The 27,250-nt window shown below is 35.0% G+C and overlaps 3 protein-coding genes across 5 annotated transcripts; all 3 read right to left on the bottom strand.

Annotated features, from left to right (window-relative positions):
* Nucleotides 1–1,175: 1,175 nt before the first annotated feature.
* Nucleotides 1,176–5,016, bottom strand: LOC140976817 (beta-amylase). Of its 2 annotated transcripts, none has more exons than XM_073441162.1 (8): nt 4,674–5,016; nt 4,442–4,507; nt 3,964–4,362; nt 3,468–3,632; nt 3,109–3,372; nt 2,300–2,509; nt 1,652–1,891; nt 1,176–1,558 (listed from the first exon to the last, which is right to left on the bottom strand). In XM_073441162.1, exons 1-8 carry the CDS (start codon nt 4,866–4,868, stop codon nt 1,361–1,363), a joined length of 1,737 nt encoding a protein of 578 aa, XP_073297263.1. In that variant the 5' UTR covers nt 4,869–5,016; the 3' UTR covers nt 1,176–1,360. The 2 variants fall into 2 exon arrangements, with proteins under 2 accessions (XP_073297263.1, XP_073297271.1); XM_073441170.1 differs by having other exon boundaries at nt 4,442–4,503; nt 4,674–4,809.
* A 3,092-nt stretch (nt 5,017–8,108) lies between these two features.
* On the bottom strand, nt 8,109–16,276 carry LOC140976814 (putative monoterpene synthase 8). Its single transcript, XM_073441149.1, has 7 exons — nt 16,128–16,276; nt 15,662–15,929; nt 9,486–9,852; nt 9,148–9,366; nt 8,876–9,014; nt 8,530–8,781; nt 8,109–8,446 (listed from the first exon to the last, which is right to left on the bottom strand). Exons 1-7 carry the CDS (start codon nt 16,269–16,271, stop codon nt 8,156–8,158), a joined length of 1,680 nt encoding a protein of 559 aa, XP_073297250.1. The 5' UTR covers nt 16,272–16,276; the 3' UTR covers nt 8,109–8,155.
* Nucleotides 16,277–23,778: 7,502 nt separating this feature from the next.
* Nucleotides 23,779–27,208, bottom strand: LOC140976793 (uncharacterized). 2 transcript variants are annotated; one of them, XM_073441110.1, is made up of 3 exons: nt 26,208–27,208; nt 25,608–26,144; nt 23,779–24,549 (listed from the first exon to the last, which is right to left on the bottom strand). In XM_073441110.1, the coding sequence occupies exons 1-3, from the start codon at nt 26,973–26,975 to the stop codon at nt 24,415–24,417; spliced, it is 1,440 nt and encodes a 479-aa protein (XP_073297211.1). In that variant the 5' UTR covers nt 26,976–27,208; the 3' UTR covers nt 23,779–24,414. The 2 variants fall into 2 exon arrangements, with proteins under 2 accessions (XP_073297211.1, XP_073297219.1); XM_073441118.1 differs by lacking the exon at nt 23,779–24,549 and adding an exon at nt 25,340–25,355 and having other exon boundaries at nt 25,533–26,144.
* Between the last annotated feature and the right edge of the window lie 42 nt (nt 27,209–27,250).

The following is a 27,250-nucleotide window of genomic DNA, read 5'->3' as shown; positions in this document are numbered from 1 at the left end:
TAATCTCCTTAATTAATAATAATAGATAAATGACGTCATGGTGATGAACCACCGTCTTAGAATTCTTCCTCTTTCATATTTCACGTGGTTGTCCACTTTGATGGTTTCGTAAGTTGTCACACGTTGTCTACCTCCGGCAATGGGAAATCGAATTAGCTAGACTTTGCATTAATAATTTTTTGCTACTTCCTCTTTATTTGTCCTCATAAAATACTTTATCCGATTTGGTGAAATTTGTATGGTACAATCTTATAATTTTTCCCCACAACATTTAATTACCCTTGTCATATATATATATATATATATATAATACAATCTTATAATTTTTGAGCAACAGTTTTCAAAAAAAATAAAATAAAATAATTTTTGAGCAACAGTTAATCACATTTATTGTATATATTTATATGTCTGTAGGTGTATTGCATATGGATGATGTGAAACGCCTCGATATCTTCTTTTTACCAATTTCACCTCAATTAATTGATTTTTTGCATTATTTATTTTAACGCAAAAACTCTTGTGAGACAGTCTCACGGATCAATTTCGTGAGACGGATCTCTTATTTGGGTCATCCATAAAAAATTATTACTTTTTATGCTACGTGTATTACTTTTTATTGTGAATATCGATAAGATTGACCCATCTCACAGATAAAGATCCGTGAGACCGTCTCACAAGACTCTTACTTTAATTAGTTTGACAGCTTGGCAACAATATTAAGAATAGGTCTTTTGTTAATCAATCTTTATTCTCAAATTGAACATTCATCTTACAAAATTGACTCGTGAAAACGTATCATAAGAGTTTTTGTGCAGTATTTAAAAAAAATCCTATAATTAACTATAAACCACTCGTTTGAAATCATTTCCACGGAATAGATTTTTATGGTGTATTCTTACATCCACAACGTATGGAGTATGTTGAACTCAAATCTGTCTGGCCAAATCCTCTGCATTCGAGTGCAAAATATGTACTGATTTTATGAAAAACTTTACATGACATTTCCAGATTTTGCTTACTCGAGGGTGAGTTTGATGGGACAACCCCGCATATATATTAGGCAAACTATCAATTTTAGAAATATATATATGAGAGTACCGCATTTTTAGTTCTATATCTTTTCTTGAATGAGTTATAGTCCTACAATTATCATGCCGAACGAAAACACCGACACATAATGGAAACTCTTTGTGCCTTCCTTTTGCCATATATATCAGAATGCGATGTGAACACATTTCTAAGCAACGAAATGCAGAGAAATGTTAATTTATTTGTACATGATGAATATTTTAGCATCTCAGCACCTCGACTGCCCTACCGATTTATGAGTACAAGTGCCTTAAATTTGTTAAGATGTTTTTTACCAGTTAAGAATAGAGAAGACCTTGTCGAACAGATTGTCCAAATAATATGCCAAGGCTCCACCAACACTCATGTCTGTTTCTTCGTTCCATCGGAATGGCTCAATGGATTTAGTCGCTTCCAATATTTCTTCTGTCGGAATCTTTGGTTTCGATCTCTGCAAAGTAGGCATGTCCGTCATCTCGCGACAATATTCCTGCAAAAAAGAAAAAAGAACTTCTCAGATGCTTTATTCGTTGCTGAAAATCAGCACACGTACTGGTTTTTTAAAGAAAACTTCAATGCTTACCTGATCAGCATGCATTTTCTTGACAAATGTTTTAAATATCCTGAAATTCTTTCCTACATATAGTTCGTCTGATGAACGTAGGTACGTCATTTGGGCCATTTTATAATCTATCTGACCTGTTCTACTGATACCGGTTGGCCGAACATTTAGAAGTATTTGATTATAGCCTGTGCGATCATACCTCGAGAGAGCATTTTCGCCCCCAACATCAATTTTTTCAGTCCATCCATCACTCAAGACCTGCATAAACAGTGCAAGGGTAGCTTAGTACAATTCTTTCTTGGCTTTCTTGGCCAAACCTTATCACCAGGGTCTGAACCAAAAAATTCGATCAGAGCATAACATCTTTAGAAGTGATCACCCCTGTTTGTTCCTCTCTATGTGCGACAGTTTTTCACATTTCTTAAACCTGGAGCTTTCAGAAAAAATCATATCTAATTTGAAAATAATTTCATTCAAGAGAAGTGATCACCCCTGTTTGTTACTCTCTGTGTGCGACAGTTTTTATGGCAGCATATCAGTGACTCTTAGGGCCACTTCCACATCACACGACCTCATAAACAGAGCAGAACATTTCTAGAACTCGGACATAGTACATAGATATTTCTATATTGTAAATGATAACTGAAAACTTATTGACTGGCGAACCTGCTTAACAAGGTCTTCAGGTGCGCTTTTAGCCTCCGCTGATTGCTCCGAGTTTCTCATCTCAAGGCATGTGAAATTCAGTGTTCCATAATGCCTAGATAACATCCTGGCAATGGGACGGTATCCATCCCTGCCCTTCACGTTATAGTATCCAGATGTTAACTCACAAGCATGACTATCATCCTTGTACCACCAGTGGATACCTGAAACCTTTTATCCAAGCTACGAGCTACGATCAGATTCAACTATTTTAATAGCAGAAATATAATTATCATTTGTTTGAGTTGTTTATGCATAAGATTTTAAACAAGATAGGATTTTGGTTTCATGTTTCTAACAGCTTGTTCATTCATTTGTTCAGACCATCTATATGGTTTCAGAAACAAGATATAATACACGCTGAGATAAAAATTATTGTTGGAACACATTTCATGAGCTCGAACTTTTGGTATATGTGGTGTCTGACTATTATCATAGCCAATGAAATTCATGATACACAATTCCCTCTATATTTTACCAAGTAGATCTAGAGTGTTCATTTCTGAAAGTTGGTCGCACAATACCCCACAAAACATGCTCCTGCATATGTGAGTGTTAACGTGTAAAACAATTGTTGGCCTCTCTTAAATTAGCTAGAACTTTTGGAACAAGTGGTTCTGAAAATCAAAAATCGCATTCAACTATTTTAACTATTAGCTAATAGCTAGTCTATTTATCCGTTTGTGTAGCTCATATGGTTTTGAAATAACAGATCAGTTTCAGATCTTTTGATAATTAATTTCTTGTCATTTATATAGTTTGAAACTTACTTTCGCAGATAGTCTGATATTGGTTCCCTGGAAAACTTTGTTAGCCTCATCAAGAATCTGATCACCGTGTCCGAGCAGCTTGTTCGAATACCATGTCAAGAAAAACTTCCCTTTTTCTGTCAAATAAGTCCCATTTGGTCCAAAGAATACCGTTTTATCAGGTGTGTCATTGTAAGTCCCTGCATCATCTGGGAGGTTCCACTCTTCATGCCCGGCTTTGGTTGCAGCAGCTTTGAAATCTTCTTTCAAGTACTTGTCATAGCACTAAAAAAACCAAAGGTTTCCAGTCAAAATTGACAGGATTCAGATTATTTTATCTTATATACTTAAGATGTAATCCTATGTAAGTAAAATGTAACCTGGAATTCTCCAACTCCAGGGAATTTCCAGCCTTGAGGTTCTGGATAAGAAGGATATCTGAGCTCTCCTGCAGGGCCCAGTCCTACTTCAATGTCTACTATTGTTCCGGAATCGAAAAATTCAGACATGTTCTCTCTGAAACCTGCCATGAAATCACTATATATCTGCATATATGTATATGGATTTCAGTAAAAAAATTATGATTAGCCAGTTGAACTATTAAGAAGAGATTTAATCACAAGTATAACTTGTGCTTTTTCAGTAACCACAGTCTTTTGGAACAAGTCAATTTTTACAAGGTATCTTAATCAGTGTTCGGTTGGAATGATCACACAACAGAGCAGGCCCCTTTAAAATCATGATCATACTAAAAAGATTTAACTTTGAAATGTTATTTTTCGATTCAAGTTACCGAAATGAAGCCAATTCCGACATCAAAGAATACCAACAGGAACAGAATGTAAATTGTCAAGGCAGCAACTCTACATATAATACCTCAACAGCAGTTCTCCCATCAAAGAGAGTCTGGTTATCCACACCAAGCGACAGATACTCAGGATTCCTATTCCCAGCACTGTTAGTGTAGAAGACATCTCCATTACTCTCGCCCAGGGCGAGGACCCACTCCGGCAACGGAATATACACCGCGTCCCCAATATTTCCACCGCACTGGTGAAACGACATTATCGCCTGAATCTTCAACCCACATTTCTCCACAAGTGTGAACAGTTTCTTGTATGAACCCCACTCGTACTTCTTGGCACCTGCGGCTTCAATGATACCCCACCACACATCCACCATTATCCCATCCACGCCTGCTGATTTCAGTTGCATGAGTTGTTTCTCCACTTTATCAGCGTCTGGGAACTCGTTCTCTCTTGTCACGATTCCTAACTGCGCGCAGTAATGCAGAAGAATGGATTAGCTTCAGAGAAGAAGGAAGGTGGGTTAATTCAATCAATCAATCAATTACCTGAAGCATCACGTAGATTGGAACGTAATTTACGAGCATGTCGTTGCCGAATTTTCTTGCTCCTTTCTTGAGGGAAGGGAAGGAGACAAGAATTGTTAGTTTATTTAATGAAATCAATTGGGTCAACAGCTAGCCTAGCAATATATTGTCCCCATTACCCCACATGCACAAATAAAATATATCTATCGAGAAATCTCGAACCGCACACAAAATCGAAGAAAATGGAATGTACCAGTGCAGTAGGAGCCTCTGCTACGACGGCCTGAGGAGTGCCGTTGGCCATTCTCTGAGAGCTGAAGTTGGGAATACCCTTGACCCCCTGCAACTCCAACTTCTTCATATTACTCGGCACTCCAGCTCCGTTCTTGTTTATAGCCATTTTTTTGGGCAATCCCCCCATTTTAGGCGACACAATAGTACTAGCCATAATTGAATATTGTTGTATTTTTTTTACTAAAATTCAAGAACAGTTGAGTTTATTTGATAAATTGATGCATGATCCTGAGTTGGTTGGTGCATTCATAGTGGCGGGTAAAAGGGAAGGGGGTGGGGCGGGGTGGGGTTGGGATTGGGAGGAAGAAGAAAGAAGAAAAATATCTTGAAACAAGCTCCGGCGTTTTCTGATTTCTCTTCCTACACGACCGTCCACTTTCGTTCCTTTATTTGTTCTTTTTTTTTCATTTGTAATAAATTTAGCAAAATAAGGAAAATAATATTATGATAATTATTATTCAACCATCATTAGAGCCAATTGGAAATATATATATATTTCTACAACTTCCCTAAATCGATTTGAAATCGAGTACTCATATGCTACAAATTGTAAAATTACAATCATAAAAGATAAAATAACCGGATAATAAACAATAACTTATGTATTGATATGTCAACGAAGTGAATTTGGTCAAACCGAGGATCCGTCTAATCAAAAAAAATTAAGATTCTAACTCGAATTTCCTCGTCTTTTTTAGACCCTCCTTGCCCTGCCTCAAAACCCGACGAGTCAAACTCGAATCTCGAGATCTGTCTCAGATCCGTCATTGGACTCGTTGACTCAGACTCTTCTCACTCCGAAACCCATTTGCTAGGGTTATCCTTGATTATCTTCCATATAATAAGAATATACAAATTACATAACATAAGTTTTTTAAAATAAAACATAACATAACAAAGCACAACTTATTAGTTAAGATAGAGAAGATTGATTGAGTAGGCCCACATTATTTCCATTATTATTATAAGATATTCGCACGTTTTCTAGTATGAACTTGCCTTAAAAAGAAACCCTTGATGGGATATTTTTTAGTAAATCTTTTTAAGACGGTGTCGTGAATTTTTATCTGTGAGACGAGTCAATATTATCGATATTTACAATAAAAAGTAATATTCTTAACATAAAAAATAATATTTTTTCATGGATGACCCAAATAAAATATTCGACTCGAAATTGGTCTGTAAGACCATCTCACAAAATTTTTTTTATTTTTTTCTTTTTATTAAAGTATATATATAATGGGTACATACATACATACATACATACATACAGAGTGAAAATACTAATGGGATACATCACATGTATTAAGACGTACTTTGACTCTCTCGAATTATTTTTCAGCGGATTTAAAATTGTTCTTCTTCTTTTGTACCGATGCAACTTGCAAATTGTAAAATTAGAGAATTATATATTTTGAAATGTTTGCACTTATGTTATAATTATAGACATTTAATACAAAAGGGGGGGGGAAATTATTGATCAAGACAATGACATCCATTGAAAGGCACATTTTATATACTAGTAAATGTGTTTGTAAAATTATAATCATAATTTATATAAGATTTTTTTATTTTATTAAACGTTTAATTTTATGTTTAATTGATAGAAATTTGAGAAAAGTCGCATTGTAATTTAAGAGGACTAATATTAAAAATAAGTTGTGATGCTTTTAAATAAATATATTAATATAACGATAATTCGATAAATAAAAGATGATATCTTCTATAATCGACATATTCTTGATTTAATAATACAGCTAAAAACAATTCCTCACTGACGTTAATAGTACGAATTTGTATTATCTGCGTACTTTTCATCTTGCAAGTTAAAGCCTCCAGACAAAATATTTGATTGATATTTTTCTTCACGTTTTGAAAATTTGTATATACCGGCTCTTTTGAAAATGATAAGTTAGTTATGAGTAGGTTTCTTGTGAGACGGTCTCACGAATCTTTATTTGTGAGACAGATCAACCCTATCGATATTCACAATAAAAAGTAATATTTTTTACATAAAAAGTAATACTTTTTCATAGATGACCCAAATAAGATATCTGTCTCACAAAATGACTAGAGGTAAGAAATTTATATATTTTGTAAGTTTTTATTGGTTAAATTTAATTATTGGGTTGATTAGTGATTGAATAATATTAATTTATTTAATGAACCAAACCAATAATGTATGTTGGTAAATATAAAATAAAACGATGGCCGAACCTTTCTTCTTCGGCATAAGTTCCTTGATTTGGACAGGATAAGGCAGAAAGCCCCTACCAGACACTCATTAGTTTCGAATGAAGAACGAAATCTTCGCGGGGAAGCGAAGCAGACCTAACACCTTTTCCTCCTAGGTTTGGTCAACCACGGGAGACGAAAGGGAATAAAAAGAATCCAGAGAGTTTCTAAGTTGAAATTTCACTTGATAATCCAACAAAAACGATTATAGAGATCAACTGAAAATCTAGTTGAATAGTTAAATAATTTTCAATTATAAATTTTTGAATAAAATGTAATGTTTGATCGTACAAACCATACTTGCGGGTAGAGCTGTTAATGAGCCGAGCGGTCTAGGTCAATTGTGTATAACTGTATAAGTGTACATATAAGTCAAGATACTCGTTAGCAACTCGGTCAAAACTTGATTCGAGTGTGATTGATCGAGCTAAAGTCTTTGCTAGAGTCGAATTTGAGTTTTAGTTACTTCTAGTCGAAGAACTTACTACTCAAGTAATTACATAAATTTTTTAATTTAGAGGATATAAAATTAAGGTTTCAATCTAAACATTTTGGTCAATATGTTCGAAAGATTTTCAAGTTTTCGGAACATGAATTTAAGTAATTCGTCATATATATGATTCAAGTTTGAGTTTTAAATTGATTACTCGATGACTCTTTTTTTTAAATGATATTGCCTCACTCGGTGATCACGGTTGTTGGCAATTCGTTTCCCAAGATACAACGACTACGACTTCAAAATAATAGCACTACAAATTTTAAATTCACACGAATTTTGAAAATGTTGAGAACGCTATCAAGATGTTAAACAAACTTTTCAATTTCGAATTATAAGCGTTAAACTTAAAATCTAATTCCAATAGTTTAAATCTTGTAAACTTGGATTTAAGCGCAAATGTTTAAAGAACTCAAAACTAGAAGACAACTCTCAAATTTAATTCCGAAGTTCGAATTTAAGCGTATAAACTTGANATATTTGATTCATATTATCTCTTGATGTTTATTCTATAGATAAAGTGATTGAAAGTTTTTACCATAAAATAAATATTTTGCACCCGAAATAATTAATCTTATAATCTTTATTAAAATATTATAGGATCGAACGTGCAACATGAGCAATTATAACCCTCAACACATATTAATAGCAAGCAAGAGAGTATACATGAAAAGGTTCGATCCAAATAAAAACGGCATACATTAACTAATTTAAATCGTTATAGGTTCCAGAAGTTTAATTCGGGCAGTTCTTTTAAAACTAGACAAGTAGCTATATTCTTGATGGTGATAAATGGACTCCGAGGTTCTGCACATATTAAAGCAGACATTGATAAGAGATGAGGGCCATATGCTGGAATCCAACAGATTCGTATTCATCTCCCACCACGACTGCCTAATGAATTGTTTGATGTATTCTCTTGCTTCATCTTCACTTGACAGATTCTTTTCCTTCATCAACACCGGTGTAAGCGACGCGTTATCCCCGAAATCTTGTTCTTCCTACATAAATATTTCACAGGAACATATACCGATTGGAATTATATATAATTTACATGAATTACAAAACAATGCATAAATTATACCTTTGAAGTGCCAAGATCATTCCAAAGTCGAAGAATCCTCCCTGAAGTTGAAAATAATTTAGGATATGGTTTGCACATAAATTGTATGTTGTCATTCGTAATTCCTTCTCCCATCAAGAAGAATGCGTGCACTAAAACCATGTACGACCCTCCTGTCGTAACTCCGTTCTCTATGTAATCTTTCATACTTGGTATTTGTCCATTTTGGAACCACTTTGCCTCAATCATATATGCTTCAATGGTATGGATCCACTGTCACATCAGATGCGTTGGATCTTACTTTACTTCCAATATATGTATATATATAATTGAACGTCATATTGGAAATTAAATCGTGTTTAATTACCACTCTTGAGAGGAAATGGTGAACGTTTATCCCGTGTTCATTCAAAATCTTTTGGGTTATCTCTGTAGTTGTATTGTACAATGCCATGTAGAATATTTTCATGTAATCGGGTAGATTTTCTATTGCGTCCACATCCCATCTGCAACAAATAATGATTCTTTGATCTGTTTTTATTTTATTTTTTGTTGGAAATATCAAATATAAACATGATTCTTTGATCTGTTTTTCGTCTTCCAAAAGTTCCCCATCGCCCAGTTTCCAACAATTTTTACCTTTGAATTGCGAGGGTAAAGAGTGAAAGGTCGTCCATGGTGCCATATTTGTCGAAGACATCATCAATGGTGATTAAAATGGCTACCGTTTTCATTATCTCCGTTCGAACACCGGAGTATCTGGGATCTGGGAAAATTCCAACGGCCCAGAAAAAGCATTCTGCTACTGGATCCCTTGCAAAGCTCAATTTATCGACGAGGCCTAATTCTTTCCACCACCTGAAAATAAATTACATTTTTCTTTAAAAAATTACGTAAACTATATTCATTCACGTGAAACATATATTCATAAACATTAACCATGTGGTTAGCTCTTTTACGATTGTATATAAGTTTACCTTCTGAATTCTGCAAGCTCCATCTTGTGCAACAACTGGACGTTGTTGTAATCTAACTTTGCAAGTTCAAGAATATGTGGAGTGAGGTGGATTTGCGTGCTGCAATCTTCAATGTACCGTCTTGACTCTATTCTCTCCATTCTAAGGTGCCTCGGAAGCTGAAGAGCTTGGCGGATCCGCCGGGATAGATTGTCGTCTGCCGCCCTAACTGATGATGCTAATTGAGTTTCTGTAAATTTCATGGCCTCCGACAATATGTCCTCACCACTTGCAGCTAAATACGATGCTTCGTACAAATCCAGGAGTCCCTCGTCTGGGCTCAAGGATTTTCTAGTCTTGTCGTCTTCCATAAATTTATCAAAAACTTCTGCTTGTAAAAGTAGTATTACGGGCATATGTCAATATTTTTCCACCATTGATACAAAACGTAATTGAAACTTAAAGATCATGTCTTCTTTTCTTCCCATCTTACAGCATTTCAAAATCATTAAATATCGTAAATAATCTAGTGAATTTTTTAACAATATCCAGAGAAAGCTTCGAAATTCACTGGGAAAATCAGGACTGTCAACAAAACTGAAAAGCCTGACACATCTCGAATCTCATCCCATTCCCGTCAAAAAAATCCAGACTCCATTTTCTCNTCAGATCTGATTGTTTTAATATTTTTTAAAAAATATATTAAAATATTATTACCATAATAGGTTGGAAGATTGTAATTTCTGTTGGAGAATTACACCGAAGCGATTCCAATCACGATGATAATAGTACCCAAAAAAATACGGAATAAAATAATCAACAAGAACACAAAGATTTACGTGGTTCACCCAATATAGGCTACGTCCACGGAGCACTGCAACTTTTATAACTGGAAGAAATATTACAACAAGTGTATACACCAATACACTCAATATTTCTCACTCTCAACCCGAGTATACCGAGAAAATAATTTCTCTAACTCACACAAAGAGAATTCCCGGACTCAAGAAAAAAATACACTCTTTTTTCTATGCACTCTTTTTTTATCAAAGCTGAAAAGCTTTTGATTTTGGGATACAATAACTGAAGGAATCGAGTTCTACTTATAACTAAGTTCTTCCTGCAGTTTTTGTAAACCTTCCGATGTGAGATGAAATATTCTGAATATTTTATTTGCGTGGGTCCCTCCACTTGCCTAACAATTCTCCCACTTGAAGACTTGATTTCAATCATGTCTTCACAACATCAGTGCAGCAGCTCATATATCTCCATTTATACTTGCAGTCCAACTGAAGTTGAACACAACTTCAGTTTGTCCATGGTTACCGTCTTCGTGAGCATATCGGCTGGATTTTTACTTCCAGGAATCTTCTCCAGCATCAAGACTCCATCTTCCAGCACTGATCTGATGAAATGGTACCTAACCTGTATATGCTTTGTCCTAGCATGATAAACAGGATTTTTTGCTAAATGAATAGCACTCTGACTGTCACAGTGTAATGTGCTATCTTCAAGCTTCTGACCCAATTCCTCCAGAAAGGATTTCAACCATATCATCTCCTTGCTAGCTTCTGTAACTGCAACATACTCAGCCTCAGTAGTCGAAAGCGCAACAATCTTTTGCAGCTTAGACACCCAGCTTACAACTGTACCACCTAATGNCACACCATTGCATACATGAGGCTTCCGACAGCAGAAGCATAAGGAACCTTATTCATATAAGCCTGCTCCTGCTCCGTCGATGGTGATTGTGCTTTGGTTAGTTTGAAATGACTAGCCAAAGGAGTACTCACAGATTTAGCTTCATCCATATTAAATCTGCTAACCACCTTTTTCACGTACTCTTCTTGAGATAACTTCAAGAATCCATTCACCCGGTCTCTGAAGATCCTCATTCCAAGGATTTGCTTTGCAGCACCCAAATCCTTAATGGCAAATTCCTTTGATAAATCTTTCTTAAGTTTATCAATTTCTTCCAGACAAGATCCAACTATCAGCATATCATCTACATATAGCAGTAGTATGATATAAGAACCGTCAAACTTTTTCACATAACAGCAGTGATCAGCTTGACACCTTAGGAAACCATTTTCACTCATGAATCCATCAAACTTCTTGTACCACTGTCTTGGAGCTTGTTTTAGACCGTGCAAGCTCTTCTGAAGTTTGCACACCATGCTCTCTTTTCCCCGTACTTCAAAGCCATGTGGCTGCTTCATATAAATTTCTTCATCAAGGTCACCGTGAAGAAAAGCAGTCTTTACATCCAACTGCTCCAAATGTAAGTCTTCCTTCGCCACTAGTCCAAGTATTGTCCTGATAGTGGTTAATTTAACCACCGGAGAGAAAACCTCGGTGTAGTCAATTCCTTCCCGTTGTTGGAAACCTTTTACAACAAGTCTTGCCTTGTACCGTTTGCTACCATCATGCTCTTCTTTTAACCGGTACACCCACTTGTTATGTAACGTCTTTTTGCCTTGCGGAAGTTCTGTCAACTCCCACGTCTGATTGGATGACAGTGAATCCATCTCATCTTCCATGGCCAACTCCCACTTGGTTGAATCATCATTTTGCATTGCCTCTTCATAAGTCTCCGGTTCACCTTTGTCTGTCAGCAAAATATAGTGAAGTGCAGGGGAGTATCTATCAGGTGGTCTAATGGTTCTCAAAGATCTCCTGAGTTCAATCACCGGAGTTTGTGGGTCATCATCTTGTGCAGTTTCTTCTTCATCTTCCTGGTTACTGGTTTTCGATTCATTCACAGGAATATTTGTCAATGGCACTTCATCAGTCTTCTTGACTTCAGGACATTCATCTCCAGCTCCAATGTCTGACTTGTCCTTGTACAGAAGTTTCTCATTAAAGATTACATCCCTGCTCCGAATGATCTTCCGATTTTGGTCATCCCAGAAACGATAACCAAACTCATTATCTCCATAACCAATAAAGAAGCACTTCTTTGATTTCGGATCAAGTTTTGTTCTGCTTGCTGAATCAATATGAACATAGGATAGACATCCAAACACTTTCAAGAAAGAAAGGTTTACTTCTTTGCCGCTCCAAACCTCTTCGGGTATTTTGTAGTCCAATGGTACCGAAAGTCCTCTGTTGATCAGATATGCTGCAGTGTTAACGGCATCAGCCCAGAATGATTTTGGCAATCCATAATGCAATCTCATGCTCCTTGCGCGTTCATTCAAGGTCTTGTTCATCCTTTCAGCTACACCATTCTGTTAAGGTGTACCAGAAATGGTTTTCTCCATCTTGATCCCGTTCTGTGCACAACATTTCTTGAACTCATCATCTTCATATTCTCCACTATTGTCAGACCGTAAGCACTTCACCTTCAAGTTGGTCACATTTTCCACAATGACTTTCCACCTTTTAAAGGTCTCGTAAACATCAGATTTATTTTTCAGAAAATTAACCCAAACTTTTCTGCTCGAATCGTCAATGAATGTGACATAGTATCTCGAGCCTCCAAGGGATGTCACAGCAGATGGTCCCCATACATCAGTATGAACCAGCTCCAACTTTGCTGCTTTTGGTTCTCTACCGCCTTTTGTAAAACTCACATTCTTCTGCTTTCCAAAGATACAGCTTTCACATAGTTGGTGTTCAACAGTCTTTAATTCTGGTAGCTTTCTTTTTGACACCAACATCTTCATTCCCTTCTCACTCATATGACCAAGTCTATAATGCCATAGACTTGAATTGGCTCCAGCATCCACAGCTGCTAATGTGTCTCTGCAACTGGAAGTCATATACAATGTTCCAGTTTTCTTTCCTCGAGCAACAATCATGGCTCCTTTGTTCACTTTCCAGGAACCATCACCGAAGGTCACATTTTGGCCTTCATCATCGAGCTGTCCCACAGAGATCAGATTGCGTGTCAATTTTGGTACATGCCTGACTTTGTTGATTTTCCAGACAGATCCATTCGACATCTTCATCCGTACATCACCCATACCAACAATTTTCAACGGTTTTCCATCAGCCAGGAAAACTTTTCCGTAACCGCCAGCGATGTAATTATCAAATACATCGCGATCACCAGTGGTATGAAAGGAAGCTCTCGAGTCCATAACCCAAGAATCAACAGGGCTTTCCATGGATAATAGCAGAGCATCATGTACTTCCTCAGTGACAACATTGGCATTATTCTTCGTTGATCTGTAGTTCTTTTTCAAGTGACCAGTTTCACCACAGCTCCAGCACTTCAAATTCTTTTCAAAATTGCTTTTGTCTTTTCCATTTCTTGACTTGGACCTACCGCGCCATCGGTTAGAACTCTTTTCGCTACTCCTGCCCCTTCCTCTGTTCTCAAGATTTAGAGCAGATCTCGATGATGTTCCTTCACCCGAATCCATCCTGCGAACTTCTTCAGCAAGAATTTGATCTCTGACATCATTGAATTGTAGCTTTCTTTTTCCAACAGAGTTGCTAACCGCTGCCCGCATTGGTTCTCAATTATTTGGTAAAGACGCCAAAAGGATAAGTGCACGAATCTCATCATCAAAATTTATTTCAACCGATGTTAGCTGAGAAACAATCGTGTTGAATTCATTGATGTGTTTAGCCACCGAAGCACCTTCTCCCATCTTCAAGTTGAATAACTTCTTCATGAGATGTACTTTGTTGTTTGCCGATGGCTTCTCGTACATGTCTGACAGAATGGTCATCATTTCCTCCATGGTTTTGGCCTCCGCCACGTTATGCGCCACGTTATTTGTTAGGGTCAATCGTACGACACCTAAAACCTGTCGGTCAAGGAGCTCCCAATCATCATCCTCCATCTTTTCCGGTTTCTTTCCTGATAGAGGTTGATGCAGCTTCTTACTGTACAGATAATCTCTTATCTGTAACCGCCAGAACGAAAAATCTGTTCCGTCGAACTTGTTGATACCCGGTCCCGATCCATCATCTCCGGCCATCACTTCTCTACCCTTAGCAAAAAATCTAAAAAATCTTTTCTGATGTGGAAGATCAGACAAAGCTCCAACCACAGAGCATACTCAGAATTCTTAAGAATTTTCACAACAAGGCTCTGATACCAGTTGTTGGAGAATTACACCGAAGCGATGCCAATCACGATGATAATAGTACCCAAAAAAATGCGGAATAAAATAATCAACAAGAACACAAAGATTTACGTGGTTCACCCAATATAGGCTACGTCCACGGAGCACTGCAACTTTTATAACTGGAAGAAATATTACAACAAGTGTATACATCAATACACTCAATATTTCTCACTCCCAACCCGAGTATACCAAGAAAATAATTTCTCTAACTCACACAAAGAGAATTCCCGGACTCAAAAAAAAAATAAACTCTTTTTTCTATGCACTCTCTTTTTATCAAAGTTGAAAAGCTTTTGATTTTGGGATACAATAACTGAAGGAATCGAGTTCTACTTATAACTAAGTTCTTCCTGCAGTTTTTGTAAACCTTCCGATGTGGGATGAAATATTCTGAATATTTTATTTGCGTGGATCCCTCCACTTGCCTAACAATTTCAAATAAAATAATAATGGTTCAAAGAACGTATAGAAATTGGCTAACGTATTTAAAACAAGTTAACCGACAATATTAAGATTTAAATTAAATTGTTAATTAATTCATCCAAATAGAAAAATCACATAAACAAATATTATAATTAAAATAAAATTATACAAAATAAAAAAGAGTTTATCATCATTTATTCTCACGTAAATTTAGAATAGTGAAGAGAACATATTATTAGGGCAAAAATTTGTGTGAGACGTTCTCACGGGTCGTATTTTGTTAGACGGATCTCTTATTTGGGTCATCCATGAAAAAATATTACTTTTTATTGTGAATATCGGTAGGATTAACTCGTCTCACAGATAGAGATTCGTGATACCGTCTCACAAGAGACCTATTCTATTCTTATTCATGCCCCTGTATTCATAAGAATATTTTCTCTCTACCCTATAAAATCCTGAATTTTCGGGGTATTCTCGAATATTCGTGTCCCGATATTTTAAGGTACGAAATCGGGAGAAAAAATAATTCTCTGTTCTTATCAAAACGAGAATCGCAGAGAATGGTTACGGTACGAGACCTTATCTCGTCCCTATGAAAAAGTTCCTCGAACGCGTGAACCACGAGAAAATTGTCGCAATTTACGCCAAAAAAATGATTTAAGTTAGAATTTGCTGGCACTTAATTACCACAGCTAACTGGTCTGAGTCGTTGCCTGAGCAGCCGGAAACGAAGAGCGGTTGCACGGAGGTCATCTTCTCCACAATCCCACTCGCTTAGCTTTTCTAACCACGAAACAATTTCGTCTTCAAAGTGGTATCCAATTCCCAGCCATTGAAGATTGTCTATCAATTTCATCCCTTCTACTGGCTGAAAAGAGTATAATCTTTTCAACTCTTTTCTTGTCTTTTCTTTCACTTCTTCCATGGCTATGGTACTCTGTTCCTGGCACATTCTCTTATATTTCAGCAGGAAAAAACAAAAAAAAAACCTTTTAAATAATTGCTAAACAGAGACTGAACTTTGCAGCTAGCTATGTTTCAAAAAAAGAAAACAAGATTATATTTGATCATCTTTGGAAATCATATAAATTAATCAGTAAAACATTAATCTTAATACTGATTTTGAAATCATAATCGAGTAATGAGTAGTCACCAGAGGTGATGCGATTGCTAGGCACTTGAACTTTGGATGGCTACGATGATTTTGAAGCCAATTGGAATTGAAAGAAATGCACTGTAATATTGATGACATTTTGTGTAATGCTGGTGATGTCTTCAAAACTATGCATCCTTGCATGCATTTTATACTGCGTAATATATATATATATATATATATATATATATATATTAATACTATAGGTACAACTAAAATATCATACAACGAGATATACAACAATAATATCGTGATATTTTGTTATTATTTCGTGAGATTTTATATTGAATATATCGTGAGATTTTGATAAATGAAATTTTTTGTGTTGTAAAAATTGTTGTATGAATTTGGTTGTACATGTAGCATTACTATATATATATATATATAATGAAAAGTAATACTTTTGAGATAAATTTAATTTTTTTCATGGCTCGAGTCGGATTTAATTTTTTTCATGGCTCGAGTCGGATTTGAAATATGTCTTACAAAATTGACGCATGAGACAGTCTCATATGAGTTTTTATGTATATATTTTATATAATTGTTTGAAAAACAATGGATATATAGGTTTTTGACAATACCGTCGCTAATTGGCGACGGTTAAAAACCTAAGACACCGTCGCGCATTTAGCGACAAATCATAGACCGTCGCTAAGTTAAAGACGGTGTTTAAATTTAGCGACGGGCACAAAACAGTCGCTACATTTAGCGACGGTTCAATAACCGGCGTTAAATTTTGCGTAAAAATAAAAAAAAAATTTATAATTTAATAAATTTTTAAAAAAATTACAATACAATTATAATATCTTAACTACATTTAAAAATTAACCAAAAATTGAAAAAAAAAATGTACCCAAACCGAAATTAAAAACGCATAAGAGAGAAAAGTTTTAAGTGTTGTGGAGTGGTATGAAAAAGTTTAGTGGAATAGACAAACTATTAGCAACGGTTTTGCATTAAGTCGCTATTAGCGACGGTTTTAATATAACCGTCGCTATTAGCGACAGTTTTAATATAACCGTCGCTGATTCACGACTTTTAGCGACGGTTTAATAAAAACTGTCGCTTTTAGCGACGGTTATTTGTAAAACCACCGTCGCTAATAGCGACATTTTACCGTCGCTGATTCACGACTTTTAGCAACGGTTTAATAAAAACTGTCGCTTTTAGCGACAGTAATTTGTAAAACCGTCGCCGATTTTGAAATTGCATACCTCTCTAAATATAGCGACGGTTATAAAGCCCGTCGCAAAGTTTTTCCAACAACTCGCTTTTAATACACGCCATGAATGCATAGAGTATTAACATCACACATTATTACACGCTGCGGATAGTATATAATATTACTTTCCGCTTTTAATGCGCGCCATTAATAACATATACATTAACGGCACGCATTAAAAGCACGCTGCGGAAAGTATAGAAATTATTGTTTTTTTAAATTAAAAGTAAAAAATTTAATATTTGAAAGCACTACGTGTGTTCCTCTAATTGGTTAGTAGATAATAATCGACAACACGTAAATTATATGGTCCATACAAGAAAACTCACGAGAAGGTATCGCATTGATTGGAGGTGGGCGGCCCAGTTTCTTTCTGCTTTGGTCCACCACGGCTATAGCCATGTGTTTTTATCATTTTTAAAAAAAAGAAAAAAAAATTATTTTCATATTATCCTGTATTATTATTATTATTATTATTATTATTTTAAATTTTATAATTCCCCAAATTTGAGACTAAATCTTTAACAAAAAATAATAATTCATCATTAATCAAACGAGAGTGAACAAATCAATGAATCATAGTCAAAATAGTTCTCTAACTTTGTGTATTGGTTATGCAAAATTGGTTAATTTTTTTGCTTTTGGTTCTTTTTCGCTAACGTGATGATGAAAACTACATATATGACATCGAGAAATATTGATATGTCGACGAAAAAATACCAAATGCAAAAAAATAACCAACTTATATAACCAAAATAATTCTCTATGTTTGTCTAACAGGTCCTTTAAATTGGTTATTTTTTGACTTTCGTTATTTTTTGCGAACACGTCATTTCCTAGCTTCATATAAGGACTTTAGGAAAAAAAATAATCAAAAGCCGAAAAAAATAACTAACTTATAGAACAAAAACCCAATTTTTGAATAATTATATAACCAAAACACAAAATAAACAAAATAAGAAGATTGTTTTAGATATTATCCCTTTCGTTTTTCCTATCGAATATTTAATAGTTATATATCTTCTTGGCTCGTTTAGTTCGCTTGATAGGATTAATAATCCAACTTTAACATATCCAATCAAATATTTTGTTCTAATTATTATTTATCTGACACATTAATTATTTGTTATATATCAATAAAACCATTGCACACAAAATTAATTTTTATTTAAATTCATTAAATATTGAAAAGGTTAAAATTATGATTTACTACCTTTATAAATTTAATTAATCAAGTAATATATATTAATATTATTTATCTAGTATTGTTCCATATCCGACTCATATAATTTTATAATTACATAGATTTTTTTTAAATCATATTCATCCAAGTAAACGGGTCCCTCTTATAATGGTTTCTTGCCGTCTGTCCCTCTTATAATGGTTTCTTGCCGTCTTTAATATAGTGTGAATGATTGATACATTTTTATTTTTAAAAAGACACAAAGATTGGGATTTTCTGTTATATGATATAGATATGGATTTTAGTAATTAAAGTAATGTTCATGCTGTGGTGAAGGTTTGTTGTATCTGTTTGGAACTATTTTATATTGTCAGACTACGTTTGGTTAGAAGATAAAATTATGAAATGATCAAGAGATAAATGATAAAAAAAAATGATCTAAATAGAAATATAATATATAATGATAAAATAATATTATGTTTGGTATGATTGTTAAGAATGTGATAATTAAGAATCTTTTGATGAATTGACAAAATTGTCCATCCACTTCGGCGACGGCGGCGATCGGCCGACCGGAGGTGGTCGGTCGGCCTGCGAAGGCGGCGGTCTGCCGGCAGTCGGCGGTGGTTGGTTGGCCAACCGGAGTTGGTCGGTCGGTCGGTGTCGAGAAGTGGTGGTAAGTTTGGATATAAAAGAATGGTAAAATTGGAAAAATAAGATGAATTAAGAGGTGAAATATTATGGTGATTGAACAATGCCCACCAATGAATCTGTACATGAGGAAAAGAGAACAAGAGAAATATCATGAAGTCTTGAATTGAATTTAGATGATCATGTCGGAACTTGGAATAATATTGCACTCAGTTGCTACATCGGGTAAATACATCAGTGTAAGATCAATTAAGTTTCGGTGATTTAAAAAAAATTATTTTGATGCGAAAATTTGTCGAAAGCCTAGACGAACTGAATTCGTAAAGGAAACCGAATAATCATGCGTAGATATTTTCCCAAGTCAAGTTGAACTCGAGAGTAACTGAGTATTAGAAGTTATCTAATGATAAAAGATCGCTGATTTACAAAGACTACTATTTACACTATCAAAATTGATTCAGTCAGACAAATTCAATAGATATTCTCTGAAGTTTTCCAAAACATTATTTTAAGGATCAGAGCTCAGCTGATGATATCATATAAGATATTTTTCGTTAGATAACATATTTTCAATCCGTTTAATTTTCAGAGTCCATGCTCACTACCGAATCGTACTATTTGTCAGAAAGGTCGTTGGTGTAACACAACGAGTTATATATTTAAAAACGACTATCAGATTCAGGAGTCGAGTGTTGGAAGTCGTGTTTATAAATACATCAGTTGGGTGGACACTCATTCTCTCTACATATTTCTTATCCACGATTCTTATTCTGCGATGAAAGCTTTCAAAGCCGAATTGATTGTTCATACTTTGAAGCACATGCTTGGTTGTTATTATCATATCATTAAGGATTATTTGTGCTAGTGTATTTTGTTAAAAAATACATGTAACTGACGACAAGAGTACGACATATCAGATTATTTATGTGTTGAATTAGCTATGAGTTTTAGTAAGTCAGTGATAAGCCGTGCTGAAGTGGGTTGTTGCAGATTACTTGTAATTGTCAAAATATTTTAGTGGAATCCTTTCAGAAATGAAAAGAGATGTGACGTAGAAGTTGTTCAAATGAATTGGCTAGATTCGTTTACAGCATTAGTCTTACGTGATCTAATGAAGTTGATATATGAAGAGAATTAATCTCAATGAAGTATAGATTAACTACATAATTAATATTGAGATTATATAACATTGTGGATTTTAAGTTTTGAAAGAAATTGGAGACCTTGCAAAATATGTTTTTTATTTTTAAAAAAAGTAATATTGTTAAATGAGAGTTTACAATTGTGGGCATGACTCAAGTGCGGCGGCAAACATGGGATTGCGAAGGATCATGCGGGAGATTTAAGTTTTGAAAGAAATTCAACAAAAAAAGATATTAATTTTTTTTCTATTTATCCTAAGGTTTAGCAATAAATTTGTCGCTTAAATGCTTTTAAATTTAAGTATGTTATGTATTCATTTTATTCAAGCTTATCGACGACACTATCAATTCATATTATTTTGTTTTAAAAAGCTAGATAATAAAATCTTTACGTCCAGTGGCGGAGCCAAGAATACGACTCTACCCGAGCTAAAATTTTAAACTCTAAAATCTTTTAATATTTTAAATTGATATACCCGGACTAATATAAAATTTATCCAAAATTATACATATAAATTTTTTTAAAAAATTTAAGACCAAAGCCCGGGTGGCATGGACTGTGGCTCCGCCACTGTATACGTAAGGTCATAACTACATAAAATACTTTATCTAAATTTTTTATTTTATTATTTCGATATAGCAATCGTTATGACCTCATTGTTTTTAGGCAGAACGCTCTAAATTTCTCTAATAAAATTTAAACTGGATTTAAATATGGAAAATATATATATAAAAAAAATGAGGGGAAAAAAAGATTATATTTGTGGCTTAAACCCAAAGCAAAATCTCATTTTTTGGGCCCAATTTTGCTTGAGTTGTATATTAATATTACTATCAATTGGATTTCGAGTTGAAAAAATCCATAGGGTGAAACCACTGTTTTAATTCAAAGACGTCCAGTCCAAATCAGACCGATAGAAATTGGGCCAGAAATCTTGGCCGATGCAGGTTAGGTCTGTACAAGCATTCAGGTAGCCCTACGGCGTTCCAGTAACTCTGACGGGGCTGACCATAAATTAGGACTTGACCGTCGATCAAATTGATTCGGTGTCTTTCAAGCCCAACCCAAACAACTAACATACCTGGCATGAAGAATTTTCTCAATTTAAAAATATATATTCTAATGGTTAATATATTTATTATGTTGTACATTTTTTATATACTGTACATCTATCGTTTATATTTATGTGAGTGTTTATAAGAAAACATTCTTTCATTGGATATGATGAAATATAGAAAAATTGTACATCAAATAAATGAATGTCATATCATCGATGCTCATACAAGTGTGCATATTAGGTTTTCAACATATTAAAACTGTTACATAGTATATATTGTGTAATATTTTAATTTTATCAGCATATTACATGGAATTTCTTATATTTTATGACGGTGTCTTACATAAATATGTTTGAGAAAATGTATCTGATCAACTATTTTTTTTTAAAAAAATAACTTTCTCAAGTATATTTGAAATACACAATAGAAATTCATTTTTTAAAAATTTTGTTGATCAATATTAGATAACAAAATAACCATCTTGCTTAGCCTATATGTTTAAGACTAATAAAAGATTATCAATCCAATTAAATTGATCTCAAATTGGATATAAAAATTCAAAAAAATAAAAAATCCTCGATGTAAAAATAATTGCATTTAAAATCATGTGTTTTTAAAAAATCAAAAATAAATTTTTTATAAAATTATTATTTTTTAATTTTTTTTAATGTATTTTAAACTTTTCCCAGATCTTAGCCTGCAAAATGTCTTCCAAATATAATACTACACATTCTTTAGTCATAATTTTTCCCGTTAATGGTGTTCACGTGACACAGTAAGAATTAGTAGAATAGCAACCAACAAAAAATGCCAACGCAACCCCACCCAACTCGGTCGTCTCCTCCGTTTCCCTCCCAATATCCGCAGCACAATTTCACAGAATACCAACAGGCATGGATCAAAAAACCCACCAAATAAGAAGATTCGAGAGCAACCAACTCATAATTAGCTATTCTTTACCCCGAAGTTTTACTTTTCTTGTCAACGAATTAGATTAAAGCTGAAAAAAGTTCAGCAGCTGAAGAGGAGAGAATCAGAGATGTGTTACGTTGGAAAAGCTACCAAGATCTTCATCTTCATAGTGACGGCTCTGGTGGTGACGGGACTTGTTTTGGGATTCGGATTGTTGCGGAATCACGCCATTCACGGTGGAAATTCTCATAAATGTACTGCTGAGTCTTGCCCACAAGCCGCACCTGTTGTTTTCCCTAATCCCACGCCCAACCCCCCCGTTACTTACACTCCCAACCCCACCGCTAATACCACTCCCGACCCTCCGAACAATCCGAATCCAATATCCCCTCCGCCACCGTCCCCGACTGATAATCCAAGCCCTGTTCTCCCTGCAGATTCTCCTCCTCCGCTACCGGAATTCTATTCTCCTCCTCCGCCACCGGAATTATATTCTCCTCCTCCGCCGTTTACCATGCCACCGTCATTTCCACCGCCTCCGCCTACGGTGGGAGATTTAGGGGCTTCCCCGCCTGTGTTCAGTCCTCCTAGCCCAGTACCTCCAACCCCGGGTCCGGTGAGTAATTCTTAGTTCTTGTTTAACTAATTTTTTTTCTTATTTTTATTTTAGAATTTTGGGTTTCTTGTTTTATGAATATAATTATGTTGTCGGTTAATTTGTATATTAAAATTGGATTTCTTTTCAAATTGTCGCTCGCCATGTGTAAACAAATTTAATCCAGTAAATTTGATGGCTATTTCGGCTTAAACTAATTTTATTCGATTTTGAATTCGATTCGAAGTTCGAAAATGTTAAAATTTTTGGCTCGAATTCATATCAAATTGAATCTCGAGTTCGGTTCGAAATATTCGAATATGCTCTCGAATTATTACACGAAAATAAATATTCGAAAACCTCGAAATTTATTTATTTAATGTATAATGATATTATATTATATTAATAAAAACTAAAACTGCGAGCGACTCGTAAATTATCGAATAAATTTGAGTTTGATTTCGGCTCGAAAAAAATTCGAACCGATTCGAGTGAAACTCGAATTCGATAAGTTCGAACACGAATCAAATATTTTTCGAACCGACTCGATTCATTTACCTCATGCCTCCTTTGTAACGATGAATTTGTTGATGCAATTGAATACTTTATTATACTGCATAAAAATTATAGGAAAATAATAATGGATGCCAATTTATATGAAATTGAATTATAAAATAGCTAATCTTGTAAGTTGTAACTTATTCTTGCTGACTTATTTTTGTACCCCAGAATTTAGTCATTTTTCAAGTTGGGCTATTGAAAAATTGAGAGCAGAAGGTGAAATGATTAAGTAATTATGATAGAAAATTGAGAATTTTCATGTCGTATTAAACATTAGAAAGACGATAATTTTTGCACGAGCAAGTGGTTTTTACATAATTTAATATATGTTGAAAAATAAAATATCATTTGTGCTTTTTTCCCTTAAAAAAAAAAAACGAATTTTGTTACTTTAATATTGGAAAAATTGTGGAAAGAATGAAATTTTGAATGGAGTATATCCAAGACGACTTTTTTGGGCAGAGGGCAATATTACCTACATAATTGGTAAGGTAAGGTAGCTTGTGAATGAAGGCGTCGAACTAAAATTTAGTCGCCTTTTAAATGATGTTGGTGTGGTTAAGGATTATTATAGTGCTGAGGTATGATTAGTAAAACAAAAAACAACAATCTTGAAATTTTCATTTTCCATGCATTAAGTCGCTATATTTCCATTGAAATTTGATGGGTTCTGACTAGTTATTGGAAAACAGGAAGATTGAAAGTTCAAACCCTAAAAGTAAGTAGATTTTGGATTTTGAACTTTGTAGAGTGGGCCGGGGAGGGACACGAAAAGATGGGCATTGGGGTCACAATATATTCTCAAGAGGTGATATTTATGGAACTAATTATCGGTATCGGCCTAACTCTCGACGCGGTTATGTTTCCTGGTGTTTAATTATAACGTGGACAAAAAATATTTCAAATCCTAGTGAATACATACCTTTGTCTTACTTTAAGAAACTGATAAGTGTTACGTACGACTAAGAATGCATGTAAATTATCTCTTCATCGCCGCATTCTCTGATGCTAATTTCCATCACTTTCGAAGAAGAAGAGGAAGAAGAAGAAGAAGTAGAAGGCATTACATCACAACAATGTCTTCTCGGCGCATGCAGCTGACAGTAAGACCAAGACAGAATCATGGAATGAAAAGAATTATAACCATTTGCACCTATAAAATTAATCGTCTAGCATTATCATAAATAATACTTTATTTTTTTAATTTAATTTACATGGATAAAATTTCATGCATCTTTGCAATAAAACTTAAATAAAAAACCCATTTTAATAACACATTGATACGATGAATATGGATCAATGTCACCAATTCTTTAACTTAATTTTTGAAAATTTAGTTTTACAAAGAGTTTCAAACGTTCAAGAGATTAAGCTAGTCAGTCATGTGCAATTGAAAAGCTCACATACTTAGGCATATACTATATATACTATTGCTATTAAGTTTGAAACACACATCGTAACTAGTTTTGATGTCATGATGATTTTTTTAAAATATTAGCAATACCCTCTATTGCTATTAGGTTTGGGTCTGATCTTGAGGGACTTATTCGTAAAGTATCACCCTCTTAAAATTATAAAAATGATCTATTTAATTAATAAAAGTATTATATAAACCTATTTTAGTAAAGTTATGTATTCTTTATCATCATCATATCAACTCTCTAAAATTTTAAAACTATTAAATTGTTTTCTTTAATCTTGATCCAAACTTTTGAATTTTTAAATGATTATATAATTCTCAACACAAAAAATTATTATACGAAATCATTATTAAATTAAAAACAACAAAAATAATTAATATAAAAAATCTCAACACGTGCATATGGTCGTTAGTATACATTAAAGAAGAAAGATAGGTATATTAAAATAAGTTTCGTTCAAAAAATGGAATTTGGATGAACGCCTGACATATAAGATAAAAACTCGTGTGAGACGGTCTCATGGGTCGTATTTTGTGAGACGGATCTCTTATTGGGTCATCCATGAAAAAATATTGTTTTTTATGTTAAGAATATTACTTTTTATTGTGAATATCGTAGGATTGACCCGTGATAAAAATTCGTGAGACCGTCTCATCTACTCCACATATAAATACTAAATAATTAATTATATGTCATGAATTGTTCACCAATGAAACCGAGCATCCGATTTTTACCTGTTTGTAATCCAGCTCCATCTTCTGCGAGAAAACCATCACTTGTTCAAGCTTCCTGGGAGAACCCGTGTCGAATGCGCAGTTTTCAGAACCATACATTCTTCTGTAGCTACTCCTCACTCTATCTCCGCTCAACCACACCTTATCCAAGAAAAACACAGGCGGCCTGCGACATGGATCTGCCTCAAGCCCCGCTGTGTCCACCCCATACAAATTGTTTACCCCGCCGCCCTTTCTCCACGGGACATAAGTCTCCTGCGTGCGCAGTGCGTCATGCAAGTATACATGGTGTGGGAAGATTTGAACAGCGTATCCCCAGGAGATGGAGATTGTCCATGAAAACCAACGATCGTAGCAGACGGTTTGTTGCAGAATTCTCTGAGAATCGATGGTTACTGCTTGGAACAAGTGGTGCAGGGAGTTTATTGTGGTCATGTTAGGGAAGATTGGATCTGTGGCGTCTAAGTGATGGAGGGAGACGATCGGGCTGAGCGGGTGGGAGGCAAGGAACCCGAACATGTTCCCTCGAACATCAATCTGAATTGAGTTTCACGTAAGAAGAAGAATTTATATATGCAAAATTTTTATGCAAATTCATACCTGATGGAATCCCGGCTCGTGCGTTAAGGCAACACCAAGTTCTGTGACGCAGGCATGAATCCTACCATCACTTCCATACAGATGCGGATACCTTTCCAGGCACGGATCAAATATCTTAGCCAGCACCTTTGCCAAGGGATAACTAATAGCAAAACCGGCTCCGCCAAAAGCCATTTCGTACGAAAACAGCTTGTTCTGAACAAAGTTTTCAGAATTCGTGCCAATATAATACCACAAACCATGGTCATACTTGGACAGAATCTTTACAAGATTCTCAGGGAAAAAAACCGTGTCATCGTCTCCAAACACGAACCATCTCACATTTGAATGGTTAAGGGCAAAAGTTTCAGACACAACCCGTGCGACACGAATGGCAGATCGGAGACCATTCCGGTACGTATATCGGAATCGGGTTGTATCTCCTGAAACGCATATGGGAGGAAGATCAGAACTTGTGTTACTTAGTGGAATATTTTCTTCCAGGAAAACACAACCCTTCATTTCTTGAGGCCTCCACCAGAGTTTGACGTAGTTTTTTCGATTAATCCAGGATTTCTGGTTCGAGGCTATGCCAAAGACAAGATGTTCGAGGGACATTGGCGAGGAGACGTCATTTTGTGAAGTGGAGAAACGGATATTTTCAGTAGGGGTGCTGATAAAATTACAAGAGATGTATAATATAGCACATAGAGAACACGAAGTTATGAGTAATATTAGACGAATTGATATTTTGGATTTGGATTTGGAGGGTGCTTCAAAAAACCGCATCTCTCTCTGTATAGAAGGCAGCAAGCAACAGCGCCTTCGAAGGTGTTGAAATAGAATTCCCAAATTCGGAGGTCATCTTACTCAATTTTTGGGTTCTTTCTTAAAATTTGGTAGCTTATTCTTTTACGCAAAATCGTCGGCCTAACTAAGGTTGCCAGACTTCTGACATCTTCCTCCCCGAGAAAATTAGATGCATTTCACGTGTTAACTTGAGTATTAATTAAGGAAAAAGAAGGTAAAGGTGAATCAGCTAAATTCATAATTTTATATCATAT

This window comes from Primulina huaijiensis, chromosome 1 (assembly GCF_012295235.1).
Source record: "Primulina huaijiensis isolate GDHJ02 chromosome 1, ASM1229523v2, whole genome shotgun sequence".
Lineage (NCBI taxonomy): Eukaryota > Viridiplantae > Streptophyta > Magnoliopsida > Lamiales > Gesneriaceae > Primulina > Primulina huaijiensis.
The sequence above is the reverse complement of the archived record's forward strand: the minus strand, read 5'-3'. Positions and strand labels throughout refer to the sequence as shown.

Coding starts and splice junctions, on each gene's coding strand:
- LOC140976817 (XM_073441162.1), bottom strand. CDS start 4,868: ATGGCTAGTACTATTGTGTCGCCTAAAATGGGGGGATTGCCCAAAAAA. Junction 2,510..3,108: donor ATATCAGACTATCTGCGAAA/GTAAGTTTCAAA, acceptor CTTGGATAAAAG/GTTTCAGGTATCCACTGGTG. Junction 1,892..2,299: donor CTGAAGACCTTGTTAAGCAG/GTTCGCCAGTCA, acceptor CTGTTTATGCAG/GTCTTGAGTGATGGATGGAC.
- LOC140976814 (XM_073441149.1), bottom strand. CDS start 16,271: ATGCAAGGATGCATAGTTTTGAAGACATCACCAGCATTACACAAAATG. Junction 15,930..16,127: donor TAGCAATCGCATCACCTCTG/GTGACTACTCAT, acceptor CTGAAATATAAG/AGAATGTGCCAGGAACAGAG. Junction 9,015..9,147: donor TTTACCCTCGCAATTCAAAG/GTAAAAATTGTT, acceptor TATTTGTTGCAG/ATGGGATGTGGACGCAATAG.
- LOC140976793 (XM_073441110.1), bottom strand. CDS start 26,975: ATGCGGTTTTTTGAAGCACCCTCCAAATCCAAATCCAAAATATCAATT. Junction 26,145..26,207: donor ACGAGCCGGGATTCCATCAG/GTATGAATTTGC, acceptor AACTCAATTCAG/ATTGATGTTCGAGGGAACAT. Junction 24,550..25,607: donor TGGAGCTGGATTACAAACAG/GTAAAAATCGGA, acceptor TCTTACTGTCAG/CTGCATGCGCCGAGAAGACA.